Source organism: Lolium rigidum, chromosome 3 (genome assembly GCF_022539505.1).
Source record: "Lolium rigidum isolate FL_2022 chromosome 3, APGP_CSIRO_Lrig_0.1, whole genome shotgun sequence".
Taxonomy (NCBI): domain Eukaryota; kingdom Viridiplantae; phylum Streptophyta; class Magnoliopsida; order Poales; family Poaceae; genus Lolium; species Lolium rigidum.
The window spans coordinates 371,660,249-371,678,064 of NC_061510.1; the positions used below are offsets into that span (position 1 = coordinate 371,660,249).

The following is a 17,816-nucleotide window of genomic DNA, read 5'->3' on the forward strand; positions in this document are numbered from 1 at the left end:
AGAGTAAGACAAGATAACTACATATATGTGTTATTCCAACTAACAATGATCAGTTGGAGATATCAAAGTGGTGAACATGAACTTGCAATGATCAGTTAAGCTCATTTGTTCCTGGTGTCACGGTACATAAACTACTTGTGATATGATATATAAATGCCAAAAGTAAAATGGAGTTTTTAGATTTTATCAAATTTGCAGAAGAGAGATGGCAGAGGCTTTTCTAGTCAGCCTAAAAAAACTGCAGGCTGGGCTCCTCCAAATTTGTACATATGTTTACCAATATGTTTAGTGCTTGGAATCTTGCACCTTGTAGAAGGTAGGGTCAGTTTTGCAAGTTGAACCTCATGGCTATTGAACACAAGTTACTTCATTCCAAGAAATTGCTCCTACAGCTACACCAAGGTTATTCCGTGTCAAACTAAGAAGAGATAAATTTTAAAACTTTTATATTGTACATAAAAGCACTTTAGATATATTGTATAATACACACCCTATATTTTTGTAAGACAGTAAATAGCAGTAAAAAAATACATCTAAGTTGAGACACTCTTTACAGAAAAAACACAAGTTATTGCAGATGAAAAGGACATTGTCTTGCTATTCATAACAATTATTTCATTGCTCGAAGGAAAAGCAGATAAGAGGATGATTAAACCTGCTGGCAACTGCAGAAGGTAAACCAATCAACCACATACAATATGTTGTCTTTTCCCATGTGGAGGATTCACGATTGCATACAACAATTGGTTGGGGATCTGAAGGTAAATATATATGATATTGCTTTATGATGAGGTCAGTTTTTTTCTATCCTCGTGTCACATAACGAATATGACAAGTTGGTACCAGGTACAAACAACACAGAAAAACAAAAGTATAACCATTATCAAAGTATATAAGAAAGCAGATCAACCTGATCACTTCATCTTCCCCGTGAGAGGTGTGTGCTGCCGGGTTATTTTTCGTCACCTCTGGTACAAAGCGGCTGCGGCACAAACCATCTCCTTGAATCCTGCCCCTTATACTCCTACCCAAACGAACAACAAGATGAGCACGAGAAAGTCGAGTATGCTAGCCCAACGAAAGTCTCCATCTCCTCCGATCCAGTTACACCAGCGAGATAGCACCGCATCCTCTAGCTTGCACGTGGGAGACACAACCGCCATCTCCGCCTCATCGGCGTTGTTGTCGTCTCCATCGCTGCCCGCCCGTCGTCGCCGCCAACCTAATCGCTGGAACAATCACCAAAGAAACAACAAGAATTAGCATCTGTGGTCCGATGAAGGGTGAGGAAGAAATCAAATTCGTACAAAGCTCAGAGCATCAATCATGGCTTATCGGAGAGGATATTTGCGAGCTAGAAATAGCCGTCCCCTAAAACCGAAACGGCAGGGAACATAAAGAACGGTGGAGGCTCCATTTAATTAAACGAAGAAACGGCTGCACTCATCATGGCCTTCCGTCCTACTGCCACGGTCATTGTACATCTGGGGAGAGGAACGGAATATGGAGAGAGATCGCATGGTGCCCATATATCAAATAGAGGCCTGGTTAGTAAAAAAGGCCGCATGGAAATCCAATAGTCGGTTAACAGCATCTCAGCCCAACTCACCGCAAAGCTTCTAACTCGGTTTGGGGAGTAGCTGCCCCTCAATGTTTAACGGGCCGTAATTGTGCAGATGATGAGTGAAATCCTGAGCGTTAAGGTAGAGATCGGACAGCTTAGGACGCCAAATTACTGTGGTGGCTCCTAGCTAGTTCCATTTTACTGTTTACTAATTATAGACACACTGAGCATATCTCGATCACGTATACGGATCGATGTCCTCAATTATTACATTGTGCTTATACAGTTGTACATCACACAACCATTACTTCCTCTATTCACTAATATAAAACATTTTGGCAATCCAATATTTTAGTTTGCCAAAATATAAGAAGTATATGCAAACAACGTGTTTTATCATACATACACGCGAGCAGGCACGCGGGGAACACACTTAGGAGACATGCCTTACCGTTACTGCAGCACACAAATACTAAAGGTAGAGACAGACACACGTCACAAGTAGGTGTGCCATCGAAACATATCTTGCCTACGCGACGACGGGGACGAAGGGCGTGGCCAGGAGAACCAGAGGCATGAGGCGGCGCACGCCGAGGCCGGGGGCCTCCTCCATGTCCACCTCAGCGACACCCTCCGGCAGCGACCACTCGAAGTGGTAGAGCAGGCATACGAGGGCGAGCTCCATGCTGACCAGCCCGTAATTGAATCCCGGGCACATCCTGCGGCCGGCGCCAAACGGGAGAAACTCGTAGCTGTTGCCGGTGAAATCCACGCTGCCGTCCTCAAACCGCTCTGGCTGGAACTCCTCGGCGGCATCCCAGTACCTCGGGTCCCGCCCAATGGCCCATGCGTTGATGACGACGCGTGACTTGGCTGGGATCGTATACCCTTCCAGCTCGCACACGTCGATGCTCTCCCGGGGCACTAGCAGCGGCGCTGGCGGGTGCAGCCGAAGGGCCTCCTTGATCACCAGTTTCAGGTACCGGAGGTCGCTCGCCTGCAGGTCGGCCTCCGTTACCACGGTCTTACCCTTGAACGCCTCACGGATCTGCCCTTGCAGCTTCGCCATCACTGTTGGGTTCCGCATTAGCTCTGACATCCCCCACTCCATCGCTGACGCCGACGTCCCCGTCCCGCCCGCGAACATGTCTAGGATGATGGCCTTGATCTTGCTGTTGTCCAGGTGGAACCCGAAGCCGCCTTTCCCCTGCAGCCCGATGAGCACATCCGTGAGGTTCTCGTCGATGTTTTCAGTGGCGCCGGCCTTGATCTTGTCGGCACGTGCGATGTTCCTCTCCTCGATGATCTCCTCCAGGATGGCGTCCACCGTCTTGTGTATACCCTGGAGGCTGCGCTTCATGCCAGTGACGGTGGCGAGCACGGTGGTCCACGTCGGGAAGAGGTCAGGGATGTTAAAGCCGCTCGCCAGGCCCACGCCGGATTTGATGGCTGACATGAACTCCGCCACGTTCTTTCTCTTCTTCCCGAACGTCGCCCGTGCAACGATGCTGTTGGTAGTGCTATGGAACATCACGCTCAGGTTTACCGGCGTCGACGGCCCCGCTGGGCGGATCTGTTCCACCAGCATCCCCACCTGCATGATGCATGCGCGATCCGTTGTCTGAATTAATAAGTGTTCATATATAAAATGATCCGAAGAGATTAAAACATGCCTAACTACATAGTAGATCTGCATTTTTGTCAACTGTTACCACATGCGGACATGACTATACGCTTTAGTTAGTATTGTAAGTTCAATTAATCTGCTATCATCTTTTGTTGCATGTCATGTTGGTTGTTCCTGTATACCTCGTCCTCCCTGATGTGGCAGAAGGAGAGCACGCGCTTGGGGCTGAGGATCTCGGCGGCGCAGAGCTGACGGAGCTTGCGCCAGTAGTCGCCGGAGGGGGAGAAGAGGATGTCGGCCCACTCGTAGCCGACTATCCCGCCGGCCAGGAGCTTCGGCCGTGTCGCGAAGTTGGTGTCGTGGGTCTTGAGCACCAGCCGTGCAGTCTCCTTGGACGACGCCACAACCAGCGGCGTTTGCCCCAGCTGCAGCATCATCAGCGGGCCGTGCGCGTCGGCGAGGTTCTTCAGTGCCCGGTGTGGCAGCACGTTCACCAGGTGGTGCATGCTGCCGATCACCGGAAGCTTCCACGGCCCAGGCGGCGCCCTCTCGCTGATCGGGTTCAGGGCCACCTTCAGCACCTGCAGCAGGGCCACCGCTCCGGCCGCCAGAAGAACCGAAAGGAGAAACAGCTCGTCCATGGCAGCAGCTCACTTCGCAGCAGCTAATTAAGCAAGCTTGTGTGACTGGTGTGAGTTGCGATGCTGCTGATAGCCGGGTATATATAGGGCAGAGGCGGGACCACGGAAGGGGTTGGCCCACGTCACGATTGTGACGCCATCCCATGACTCAATAGGGGTGGTGATGCGTGGCCAATTGGGTTAATTTATAGCGACCTGTTAAGTTCGGAATACTGTGTGGTGATTAATACAGTGCCATTCTCTAAGCTCGATCAGCGGTACTAGTGTTGCATACTCGTGTGTGTGACCCAGCCCAAAAAATCCATATATAGTACACGCATTTAAAATATACTAGTGGTTGGGCTGCCCCATGGGGCAGCTCCTCGCCGGTCAGGTGCAAGCAAATCACCACACCTTCTATCTTAAATCTTTGCACTTTGGCTAATCTCCTTTTCCCAGCTTTTTTACTTATTAACTTCATGTTTCAAGATCTTTTCTTCACGTGCTGATCTTTGTGTCCTCGTATTTGGTAACACATAGATAACAATGTACTCAGGTATCAAGCAACATAGGGTGTATAATTCACGAGTGTATTAAAAACTGAAGACACGAAAGATTGTACATTGTTGCCTAATTGCCTGTATTACCCAGAGTCTTGAGAAAATAAATAGAAAAGGCAGAGGCCTTTGATACTAATTAGAATGCAAGAGCGTCGCAACAATTTTCTTTGTGTTGAACAACAGAATTCTTTTCTCCTCAATTATCATGGAAAAATAAAAGAGAGAAGTCCAATTTACCCCCCTAAACTCGTCTCAAAGTTCAGATTACAACCCTTAACTTTACTTTGGTTCAATCTTCAACCCTGAATTCTATAAACCGTTCGGAGTTGGACCTTCTACCCTTTTTTGACATGTTTTCAACCGGTTTTTCTCGCCAGTTAGCGGGTTTTCTTCCTATATACTGTGCCAACTCATCAACATACAACATACACGGTACACGAAAAACCAGCTTAATACAATGCAAGGGGTGATTCTCAACCATTTTTAGAATTCAGGGTTGAAAGTTGAACCAAAGTAAAGTTGAGGGTTGTAAGCTGAACTTTGTGACAAGTTTAGGGGGGTAAATTGGACTTCTCTCAAAATAAAAATAAAAGGCTGAGAAGTTGAAACTTTTCTTGACGAAAGGGCTGTCAGCGCAGCTTTTCATTGATTATAGATTAGAGGAGAGTTACATGATTTGAAGACAAACCGAACCAAGCTGGGAGCGAAACCGAAAAACTGAAGAAAAGAAGAATACAAAGCACCAGAGACTCAGCAGCACCCAGTTGGCCATTATATTCAGTCGTCCATGTGGTCTTCCTAGGTTCAGCATTTTTGAGCATCCGACCACACCGAAAGGTCCCCACGGAATCTGTCTAGAGCTTTCAGCAACAACAAGCTGAATGATGGAGCTCCAGGCCTTGCAGAGCTGAAAAGAAACCTGATTGGAAGACAGCTGCCACCAATCAAGCAGATGAGCCCAAATGTGCAGTTGGCGAGGAGGCAAACAACGGATTCAGGTTCGATTCTGCAGGGTGGGCAAATTGGGTTGCAGGGCCAGCCTTTCTCGAGGCCTTTAATGCTAATTAGAATGCAAGAGTAGAACATACATGCCTAGTTGTCTTAACAATTATCTTTCTATTGAAGAACTATATCCGTTTTCCTCAATTTTACTATCTTGAAAAGACATAGTTTGCTACCTTCAAATGCAGAGATAAGCACACCAGAACATAGATAGAAAATTCCAATCAATAAATCATGTGCTTCTAATTTAGAATTTTAACAGAATATGCACCTACATCTTATTCACTATAATTATCAACCTGTAAACCATACTTATATATGCACAGACGTATTACCACTTTTCCTATGCAAAAGAAGATGTAGCAATTTGTTGTGAGCAGAAGGCACAAAAATATGTAAGGCAAACCACAAACTGATTGAAGGCCTAAGCTGTAAGTCCTTGAATGGCAATAAAATGGATGATATCACAAAGAGGGTTAACCACCTGTCTAGCCTGGACCTGGTGCCCTGTTTTCTGAAACAAAAGCTTTCATGCACCCTATCGTGACCCATTTTATCACAGATTTCCAGCAATACATATTCCGTATTTTGAAAGATATTTCAGAAGTAAACGATTTTTTTTTACCAAAAGGCTTCAGTGGGGCACTTGACTTAATGCAAATGGCATGTGTTCATACCTATGGTCCAGGAGCAATTACTAACTTTAACATATTTTTGAAGCAATTACTAACAATTTACCAGTATAGGCATGTGGTCTACTTCATCTGAAAAATATGCAGTACACTTCTCTTCTAGCTTACATGTTATCTGCATTCCCAATCCTCGCCTATACTCAAGGTAGATCAGAGACGGCTCACCTCTTCTCGAAGTTGCTGTGCTGCGGTGGCCAGGGGCGGACCTAGAGCCAAAATGACCCGGTGTCATCCAATACATCACACATAATTTTTCATTTTAAGTAGGGGTGTCACTCACTAAGAATAGATGTAATATACAAAGAAATTTGGTTTGGACCCGGTGTCCTGTGACACCTGCAGGCTGAACCTAGGTCTGCCCCTGGCGGTGGCCAGTGCTACTCCCGCCGAATGCCGCAAAGGAGCAGAGCATATCCATCTCACTATGTACCAGAGCATGTATACTGCACTATAAAACATGGAAGATCAATAAACATGGAAAAGGTTTGCGAAAGAACAATAGAAAGATCAATGTTGACATGCAGCATACCTTTCCTCTTGCTGTAAATCTAGCTCCAGGAAGATACTGAGGTATTTGCACCATTTAACCATAACCAGTTTCTCCCACTATGACAATAACCTACAAGAAGCACATACCAGAAAACTCAACACGACATTAGATGTACATAATTACACCATACACAGATACTTATAAAGAGGGTAGGTACATTAGATGTACATAATTACACCATACATAGATACTTATAAAGAGGGTAGGTATTTATATTATCAATATAGTTTAAATTTGGGGAAGAATGAAAGGGCTCTGGGAAAACATAAATAGTTGCTTCCTGAATCCTGACAGTACCATCACAGAAGGTTTGCAAAACTAATATTCATCTACAGCCTTGAGAGGTCCATCTCTGTATTTATATACTGGACATCCTAGTTCAACAGGGAAGCTAGCCAAATGAAAGACAAAAAGACTGTTACGGACTACAGTTACAATCCAACTATTATTGAGACCATGAGGAGGTATATGTGTTTCAAACAAATAAGTTCAAAATCTGATGATAAGCATGAGAGTAGGAACACCACAACATGCCGGCATTATCAGCATATGACAACTATGACAATAAGCATGGAACGGAACATAGTTCTACTGCCACTAGTCCCGGATATAGTATTCTTTTACCTTGACATGCAACTTTCTTCAACATATTCGCAAGCTTCACGCATAGCAATATGGTAGAATACATATGTCAAAATTAAATATTCTAAGACATTATAAGCTCACCCTGTAGCGACAAATAATAGAGGTCACCCTGTAGCCACATATAATAGAGGTCGCATGGATTTATTTTTCACAAGATCATTGGTTCTCTGGTAAAAGGAAAAAAGAACATCATGTCTATGAAGTGAACAACAGTGGGGAAATCTATAGGCAAGAATAATCTGACATTAAAGCTCCATCCATTATACCTTGACCAACTCTGACCCTGTCTTGGAGCTCGACCAACCTCCACAAGAACCTACAAACAAATGGAACCAAACAAAAATTATCTGAGTGAAGGAACGAATAAATTTAAAATGGCTAGCCCTGCCAGGTATGGCAACACATTAATAAGGAGATTTGCTGCTCCTAGCACTTCCATAGAACACATGTCTACAAAAAAACAAGTGCGATAGAACAATTAACATGACTGAGTACAGAGGGCTCACAGATGAAACCCGAAGAGCAATGGTTAGGGCTTACGTGTTCGATGTGGACTATCACTCATAAGCCGATAGGTCCCCCTCCTTCTCTTACGCCACAAATATGGCGCCACATCATCCCTGCCAGGCGCCCTCCTGAACCCGCCGCCTCCCATCCTCGCCTGACCGATGCATTGGGCTTTACCATCAATCATTGCAATATAAATAAGAAAATGACAGCATTCCATTAGAAAAAGGGGAACGAACCTGACATAAAGGAGTACTCGATCGCCACTATTCACCGGTGTGCAGCAGTAGCTCGTCGTCCCCGACACGGGAGGAGAGCAGCATCAGTAGGCCGGCTTCCATGTCGCGGCAGCGGCACATCTGGAGGCACAGGTCGTCCTGCTCCCTGATGAGCGTCGGGGCGATGAAAAGGGGGTAGGGGAGGGGAGGCGGCTACTGGGGTTCTTGACCTGGTCGTCGCAGCTCTGTTGCCCTCTCGCCTCTGCCGCCGCCGCCGGATGATTGGGAGGGGAGAGAAATTAGGGGTTGGGAGGGAGAGAGCAAAGGTGAGAGGATAGGAGGATGGCTTCAACAATTTTTCCCCGGCTCGCTTGCAGTACAGCTCCGGTGCTCGCGCTTTCTCGCAGTACACCGCAGGTACAATCGAGCCGGGCGAGGCGGTACAATTTTCGCCCAGCGCGAGCGCGCCACCGGGCTATCGTGGAGAGCCCTGGGATAGGGCAAAGGGGGTTGCACTTGCTTGTTCTCTATACCGAAAAATAAGTCTTGGGCCCCAACACATGACGACAAAGTCACATAAAGGGACCAAATTGTACACATACATAAGGAGCGACTAAGGCAACGTCCTTAAGCTCGCTGACGGTTGTCCTCCAAATTCAATCTTGTGACATCTTTATCTGATCTGGTATGCGGTAGTGCATTTTTCAAGTCAAATTCTCATAAGCACCACTTCAGATTAGGATATAGTGCCAAAATTCTGATAAAAAATTGCTCCCTTCCAAAAGCGCATGAAGTGCAGCTTACTTTCCTGAGAAGAGTTAGACATCATATTTACACTACCAGTATCAATACAACCTGGTCACTTTAAGGATTCGTCTCAAAGAGAGAGATATAATAAACTGGATTTGCATGTTTATATACCTTGAAAGATGATGGATGTCAAGCCGATTCATCACTTTGATGCATACAAAAAAAATAGATTAGAGTTACTGCAACTATTGGATCTTTGAAAATAACATGGATAGATGAGGGGTTGTTAACATGCTGTAGAAATACAAGAAAAGTAGGAGTCATCAAAAATGATTAGGACAAATCTTGCACGGAATTTTTTCCATAAATGATAGTACGCATCAAATGTACTTACGAAAGCAACAGGGAAAAAATATCACAAAGATAGCCTTTCAGTATAGCTAGATGATCCAGATCCTTGATTTTGACCAAACCATTCGGAATAGTTTTCTGAACATGTATGTGATGTAGTTGATAGTTGCTTTTTTGTCACTGAATTAGCTCCATTATTCCCAAGGAAAATCCTTCTCTTATAACTGAAGCCTTGGCAAGTGACCAATTCATCAAGACAGAGTGCATTGTACAATCCCAAGGAATAAAGAAGTTGCAAAGGGGGCACGATTGGAAGTGGGCAGCGAATACCCCTCGCCTGCAGCTCTATAAACCAACATTGAAAGTAAAAAGTGGTAAATTAACAACAACAAATGCCAAATAGCATAAGGCAACATCAATCAATCAAGAGGACGTGAAATCACAAACTATATATCAGTGTGTGACATACATCTGTACTTAGATGATTATCCCTAAGATACGCTGATGAATCACATGTACTCCGTGCAACAATCGTGGTTTGCAACTTGATCCATCCATCGATGACAATGGAGAAAATGGAGAAAATACAATGAGAAAAATGGGAATCACGTACCTCAGTCCAAACTGCCGCCGTGATGTGCGGCGCTTCGGCCTTCGATCTGTTGGGGCTTGGGGACGAGAGCAAGGGGCGACGCATCCCGGACATTGGGAGGGCCGTATGGCAATCTAGGGCCGCGCCGGTCGCCGTCGCTCTGGCCGTCGAGCCTCCGCGGTTGAGTTGCTCCTGCCTGCTTCCAGCACGGGATGACGACGCAGATGAAGCCGTGACGGTGCAGGAGACCAGGAACCGGCCGGAGCGGACGAGAGGAAGAAGATGAGGGCGTCGGGAGCCGCCGCCGCTGGGACTGGGAGATGGAGGAGTTTGCGTGTGGGGAGAAGAAGCGTGAGACAAATCCACTTCACCTTTTTTTTTCGTTGCTCGCCTAGCTTTTTCTTTCGCGTTTTTCTTTCTCTCTCGCACTCGCCAGCCCTCGTGCGCCAGGTGCGTATCGTGGATAGCCCCAGAGGCCTCCCTACCCACACGCACTTGCTTGTTCTCAACTACTCTCTTTATTCATAGAAGGCTGTTAAATATTTATTTAGATTCAGACGTACCTGTACATAAAAGGGTATTCAGATACATCTCAATTTAGATAAATTTACACATCATTTTATGAACAGAGGTAGTACTTGTCGTAAAAATGCTATTACGAACATTTACTTATGAAATCTTATTTTGATACGCATCAATAAACTTGTTGGATAAAAGCTCATATGGCTTCTCGGCAGTTGTATATAGGCAACGTTATACTTCAGAAATGGTGTTATAAGTTAGCAGATGTACTTATAAAAAAATGAATTGTAATGCGCCGCTCGGCTGCCTAAACCTTAATGTACTCTCTAGACGCTAACATCTTCTACCATGCCACAAATGAAAGTACCTTTCCACATTTTTCATGGATGATGTTTGGTGATTAAAAAATGTGGATGAAAAAAGCCAGGAATTTTGCTGAATTTCTATGGCTATACCCTTTTATTTAAGTAAAACATAAACTTATGGGATTTTTTGCCTTTTTTACGCCTCCAAAAGCCCTTGATTATTTACGAGAAGAAAACATATAAAGATATAGAAAACGAATGTATCCCAGACTGTATTGCATGATACACACAACCATGTTTTATTGCAAAGTAAACTAAAAAACACAGGACCAAAAGCCCCACGAATAAAAAGATGTAAGGGTATAAAATGGTTGTGGAACTTGTAGCTGTACATACATATATGGCTCCTTCTCAACACTCTCATAGGTTTTACTTCTTGTGTTTGCTAGTTGTTTTGATATCCATGATAACCTTAGATTTTCAAAATGCAAAAAACAAACCTATTTGTTCCTTTTATATTTAACCAACATATTTTACGTTCTTAATACAAAAATATAGGCATATGATCAAGTTTATATATCAAATAAATGGACAAAAAAAATTTATGGTTCAAATACTAATATTGATTTGATACTGTTGATGTGACATGTTTCTATAGGTTTTGACTTAGTTATTTTGTAATAAGCTTAGTCAAACTTAAGTAACTAGGATTCTTATGACGCACATTAAAGAAAATGTTATGATGGAAACAATATCCCGTCGACATGAAGGTTTTCTTGGCCTCAGGAGCATGTGCGCCTGGATGAATAGTAAATTCGTAGAAATACTTATGGAAACATTAAACTTTTTGAGATTATACATCTTTCTTTCACATGTTTTTTAAGTTCCATGAAGAGAAGACGCATGTCGTGTCATATAAAAAACATAATATGGTTGTAAAATGCAATTTTGTAGCAGCAAAATTATCACATATCATAAAAAACGTTTATTTTAAAAAATGTGTATAAACATAGGACATGTACATATATTAAAAGTTTCAGAATTTTATAAAAAAATAGTGAGGTGCAAACTGCGAGGCAGGCCTACAGGTGTGCAACCGTGTGGCCCCCATAGGGCCCCAAAATTTTGGGGGCCCCAAAATTTTGATTTTCAGTTATATAGTACAAACTTCAGTACATAAGCACACAAGAATTTCAGCTTGATTGGTAGTGTTGCGCGGTCATTTGCTGTGGTTAAGTTGGAGATTTAAAGATTGACTCTAAAGTTAGCTGCTTATCAGTTCTTGATGCGTAAACCAGACTATACGAGCTTCGACTCTGAAGTCAGCTGCTTATCTTCTTTATTTTCTTCATTCTTTTTTCTACTCCCACGAAGTTGTTCTTAATGTGTAAACCACACTATACAAACTTTGAAACAATTTCTAGTTTCAAACCTAATTCTTAAAACAGCAGCACTAAGAACATCTTCACCGGTGCACCCCATAGCGAGCTCAATCATGATTTGTGGCTCCAATGCTGTTTTTGAGCTACACTAGCGCGCTCGATTTAAAGATCGACTCTAAAGTTAGCTGCTTATCAGTTTTTGATGCGTAAACCAGACTATACGAGCTTCGACTATGAAGTCAGCTGCTTATCTTCTTTATTTTCTTCATTCTTTTTCTACTCCCACGAAGTTGTTCTTAATGTGTAAACAACACTATACAAACTTTGAAACAATTTCTAGTTTCAAATCTTATTCTTAAAACAACAGCACTAAGAACATCTTCACCGGCGCACCCATAGAGAGCTCAATAATGATTCCCCGCTCCAACGCTGTTTTTGAGCTACGCGCTCTGAAAGTAACCAATCAGTTTTGGAGCCCAACACAATCACCGGTAGCCACGTGTCGGCCTCTTCGCGTGAGCTGCCGAACGGACGCATCAGCACCTCGCACCACGTCGGATAGAAGCCCTCCCTCGAGCCGGCTTGGTAGCAGTTGAATGAGCGGTCGGCCTATGATACTGCCTGAGTTTGGAGAGACCAGATTCAGGCCTGCGCCATGATTTGATTCAGATACATGAACACGGGCATGTTCTCAACGCAACTGCCTGCAAGCTACAGTAGTAGGTACGTGCTGCATAATTTGCACAGATACATACACGGGAAGGCATCGGTGCCTGCCCAATCGTGATGCACATTGCGTTTGATCCGGTTACAGGGTAGACGATGCCTTTTTTGTCTTGTTACAGGAGAGACGATGCCTTCTTTCCGTCTTGTTAGCAGAGAGACGATGCTAAGCAATTTTTCAATTAGTTTAGATTAACTGCAGGGACAAGTGTCCGCATTATGATGAAGTAAACCTCGCGTAGAATAAAGCAAACGACCGATAGTAACCCCCGACAGTCTTGCCCATCTTTTGCGAGTCACAATCTTTATTTCTCTGGAATATATATACGGCGCTCGGCAAGCTAGAGACTACCCGCCGGTTGTCAGGTTAAACTATCCAGCACAGCTAAGCTACCCTGTCATCACAAGAAGATGGCGACGACAGTACATGCATACAGCGCGACTGCGTGTACATTTGCAGAAGTAAGCCAAGTCGCGCGCCCAACTGGTCACTATTGCATAATGAGGGAAGCCGAATATAAACAACATGGTTAAAATTGTTTGAAATAGTGACCGACTGACCAGCCGAATGAATGTATGAAACAAGTGGCACAAGCACAATTCATAACTTAGTAGACTTCAACGAATTCGGACGCTAGATCTTCTTTACTTCTGTTGTTTCTGGCATAGCTGTCGACACAGAGGCAGCACAAGCAGCTATTCGGATGAGACCCAGGTACATTGCATAACCTTGAGATTCCTGTTTATTATCGCAAGTTGTGCAATACAATTTGGGAAAAACGTTTGAAGGAAAACAACTATCCTATGAGGCTATGGGCAGGTGGCTCGTCATTGTCAACGTTGTGGTAACTAGCTAGCCTTCGGGTGTTCATGCCATATTATTTTCCAAGTGTCTAATTGGGTACGAAAGTTGAACAATCTAGTGCAGCTCAGCTGCCTATCGTTGCACAACACACGGATGGCGACGATAGTACAAACAGCGCGACTACACTGCGCATACATTTCAGAGGCAAGCCAGCGGGCTAGTATATATATTGAGTGAAGGAAAGCTGAGTGGAAACAACAGGGCTGTATATGGCCTAACAGATAAAATGGACGAACAAGTGGTACAAACACAAATTCATAGATTAACCTGAACTATTTTGGACGCTCGTATCTTCTGTTTCAGCAATGCTGCCGACACATATAGGATCAGTAAAAGCATCTCTTCAGTTGCGACACAGGCGAACTAATTTTCCATTTCGGTACCATAAAATTTCAATTATTATCGCAAGTTGTGCAAATAAAGATTGAAAGTGGGTCAAAGGACCAGTTGAAAACATGCTTGGTAGTTGGAAGGGAAAACTACTGTCCCATGGGGCCCCGGGGCGGCTCATCCTCCTGCCGGCGCCGCCGCTGATCGCCTCGTCTCTGTGGCCTTTGGGCCATGGAGACGCGGTGGATCTCGGCCCTCGTCGGTGGGAGGGCTCCGCTCCCTATTTTGAGAGCTTCGTTCTTCATTTTTAGGGTCAAGGTTTGTAGGGGCGGCGCTCAGGTGGTGGTGGCGGCGTCTCGTGCAATAAGGTCTCTCCGGCTTCAACCCCATTTCGGCAGCAACGTCAAGAGGCTTGTGGAAGTGGTGTGGTCTTCGAGGATTTTATATGGTTGTGGGGATCTTCGGATCATCAAGGAGCTTCATCGATAAATCTTCCTTCTTCTTCATCTCTAGGACAGATGTGGTCTTTTTGACCCGTTCGACGACTTCCCCGTTCGTAACCAACAATGTCATGCCAACTCAGGGAGGAGTGGCAGCGGCGGCGCGCCGTCAACAAGGTCTGGAGGTTGAAGATGAAGGGCTTCTCAAGGATCTCGTTGTAATTTTTGTTTTTCTTGGAGTACTTTGTACTGTTCGTTGTTTCTTTTAATGCCAAAGTTCTATTCGCAAAAAAAAAGTTTTATGCGTTTTTTTTGGCTCCACCAACCCACCTCCCCGGATCGCTTTTTTAGCTTTTTAAAATACAAACTAAAATGATAGAAAATTCAAAATGTTTTTAGTTGTAGGTAGGTTAGGTGCTCTAGTTATTATGAAAAATAAGAAACATGAATTTTGACTTATTTTGCAAAAAAGAAACCGTAATTTTGGGTCAAATGGTATTATCTTTTGCATACGAACTCGAAAAAATATTTAATATATGAAAATGTATCTATGCAAAAAGTTATATCTCATTTCACTGGGCTATGCCCGGTTAGCCAAATTTTTGATTCTGAAAGTGCAAAAGGAAAATATGAAAAATTCCAGATTTTAGGTTTTGCAAAAAAAAATTATTATTTATTTATTCAAGATTATTATTACATCATTACTTTTATTTATTAAAAGAATTATTTGGAATTGAAACTATAAAAAAATGGGGACATCATGATCAACAGGTTAATATTTTTGAGTGTGACTACAGCAGAAATTTTTGGTGGAGAATTGGGATTGAATGGAACACTGACCTTGATATTATTGATATGGTCACTGAAGCAAATGAAAGAACCAGCCTCAGTTTTTTTAAAGAAGCCATGATGGTGGGATGTTGGAGTATATGGAATCAGAGGAACAAGATTATCTTTGATAATGGACAGAAGGATATTGAACTCTCCTATGCTTTCTTTAAATTATCTGTGTCTCAAGTTAGGCATAGGGTTAAGCCTGGCCTTAAAGAAGGCATGCAAGATTGGATTGATAATTTGTAATTTTCTTTTCTTTCAGACCAGAACATTGTAAATATGTTTTTTATATATAAAAAATGAAAACGGCGCAGTGGGGGCCTTCCCCACTGTCTTTGTCTTCAAAAAAAAAAATCAACAGGTTAATATGATTGATTTGATAGTAATATTAATAATGTGCGCGCAAAGCACTTAAAAGCGGGACGGAAGGAACTCAGAAGGAACTCAGAAGTTAATCATGCAAGTGCTGTAGCAGATGATGGGTGGCCGATCGAATTTTTTTACAACAAGTAAATAATTTGACTTGAGATTAAGTGTAGTTAGAGACTAAACAGATCAAATAACTGAGATGCTAGAAATTCTGAAAAGAATAGAAAAAAAAAGAGTGAAAAAGATTAACACAACCGAAACTAAATAGTAAAGCTTTAATCCTGATTCCGTAATCCCAGTTGCAAAATCGGGGCTAAAGGTCCTTATCAACCGAGACTAAGGACCCGTTTTCGTAACCCAAGTAGCCGTAGTGTATACTTGAGTGAAGGCGAATGGAAACAATAAGTTTATGGCTCGAAAGAGTGACGGACTCACCAGCCGAATGAACGTAAATGCATGACTTCGACGAATTCGAACGCTAGATCTTCTCCACTTTTGTTGTTTTTGGCAAAGCTGTCGACATAGAGGCAGCATAAGCAGCTAGCTCATCTGATCAGACCCAGGTACATTGCATAAGCAGCTAGCTCATATGTGCAATAAAAGTGGGAAGTAGGTGGAGGTACCGTTCGAAAATAAGCTTAGTTATGACGCTATGAGAACGTGGGTGTCTTGTCATCATCAACTAGCTAGCCTCCCGGGTGTTCATGCCATATCTTTTTCCAAGTGTCGAATGGGTACGAAACTTGAACAATCTAGTAAAGCTGACCTGCCTATCGTTGCACACCACAAGGATGGCGACGATAGTACAAACAGGACGACTGTGCATACTACATTTCAAAGGCAGGCAAGCCGGCCAGTAGATGTATTGCAACAGGGTTATATATGTCCTGGATGCGTGACTGACAGACAAAATGGAGGAACAAGTGGTGCAAGAACACCTTCGTACATTGACCTAACAAAATTTGACGTTCATCTCTTTTGTTTTGGCAAAGCTGCCGACACATACAGGATCAGTATAACCATATAACACACGAGAGTCAAGCACATTAATTCCCATTTTGATACCTTAAAATTCCTTCTTTTTTGACATGGAACACACACATTCCATTAAGACTCGTCAGAATTGCCGGTCACCAGACGGGTTACAGGGAATGTTCACCAAGAGCTACACTATTACCCAATGCCGTTAGCTACTGAGCGGGCTTATTACAACCCCTCAAGGTAAACACCACACGACCATCTATAAAATTCACCCGGAACCGATATTTCACATTGCTAGTGAGGAGGCCAATTTAGCTATATAGATAGTAGCCTGATGTCATGGCATACTTCTGGTTGAGACCGTCTGTTTTGAAAACAGCTCTTCCCACTAGTAGAAAATAGGGCTTTCGTCCGAATCCGTGGAAGTTTAGTCTCGATCGAATTACGAATCGGGACTAATGGGTCACATTAGTCCGGGTTCGAACGGTGCTGGCCGCGGCAACCCCCTAGCCCCGGTTCATTTGGAACCTTTAGTCCCGGTTGGTATTACCAACCAAAACTAAATGACCATCTCGGACGCGTGTGGGCGGGATGCTGCCGAGGGATCCTCTGTGGCAGTGGAGGCTCTGTCCACCGTGTCTGTTTCACCTATGCCGCAGAAGATCCTGAGGGAGGGTGCAGGTGGGACAGAATTGGCACTGTTGTCTCAGGCGTGGCTGCAACTGTGGGATCTGCTGTGCATGCAGTTGTTGTGGACAAGGGTATGTTTGCTGATCCAATGGATGGAAAAAATAATTTGCTAGTTGGCATGAGGAATGTTGAATTATGCAGTCCCGATTTTACTTCCAATTCTCTACGTGGTAAAGATGTTTTCTATCATGCAGGTTTGTTGTCAGACCCCAAATTGGTTAGTTTACAGGAACGGACTAAGGAAGGTACTACACATAAGTTTACAAAAAGGGAATTTGCTAACATTGGCCTTCAGGACTCGATGGGAATTGCCTCATCTCCAATGGCTGATGGTAAGTCTCCAGTATTCTCTTGGACTTCACCAATTACTGCAAAATCTACTGTTTCTTTATTCCTTATAGGATGTTTTTCTGAAAAATTGTCAGTTCGTCCTACTTTGGAGGAGGTTATTGCTTTTGGGGGTATTCCTAAGACCTCGCTAGGTGTGAGGACTAGTAAGAGGCTGGGTTGCCAGTCTGATGAGGATATGCCCAGATGGAGAAGGCAATGATGAATGCACAGTTGATGGATGTTTCTTCTGGTGCAGGTAAGCCTTTACCTCCTAAATTTTCTATTGTTAATATGCCTGAGTCTGAAATTATTCATAAGGCCGATCGTTTGGGTATATCCTTAGGACTATCCGAAGGGGAGGTAGTAA

General features: G+C 43.7%; 2 protein-coding genes across 2 annotated transcripts; both read right to left on the reverse strand.

Annotated features, from left to right (window-relative positions):
• Nucleotides 1-2,093: 2,093 nt before the first annotated feature.
• On the reverse strand, nt 2,094-3,832 carry LOC124700536 (premnaspirodiene oxygenase-like). Its single transcript, XM_047232645.1, has 2 exons — nt 3,374-3,832; nt 2,094-3,158 (listed from the first exon to the last, which is right to left on the reverse strand). Exons 1-2 carry the CDS (start codon nt 3,830-3,832, stop codon nt 2,094-2,096), a joined length of 1,524 nt encoding a protein of 507 aa, XP_047088601.1.
• Nucleotides 3,833-6,613: 2,781 nt separating this feature from the next.
• On the reverse strand, nt 6,614-8,245 carry LOC124697427. Its single transcript, XM_047230019.1, has 5 exons — nt 8,042-8,245; nt 7,801-7,938; nt 7,527-7,576; nt 7,342-7,369; nt 6,614-6,684 (listed from the first exon to the last, which is right to left on the reverse strand). The coding sequence occupies exons 1-5, from the start codon at nt 8,124-8,126 to the stop codon at nt 6,614-6,616; spliced, it is 372 nt and encodes a 123-aa protein (XP_047085975.1). The 5' UTR covers nt 8,127-8,245.
• Nucleotides 8,246-17,816: the final 9,571 nt, after the last annotated feature.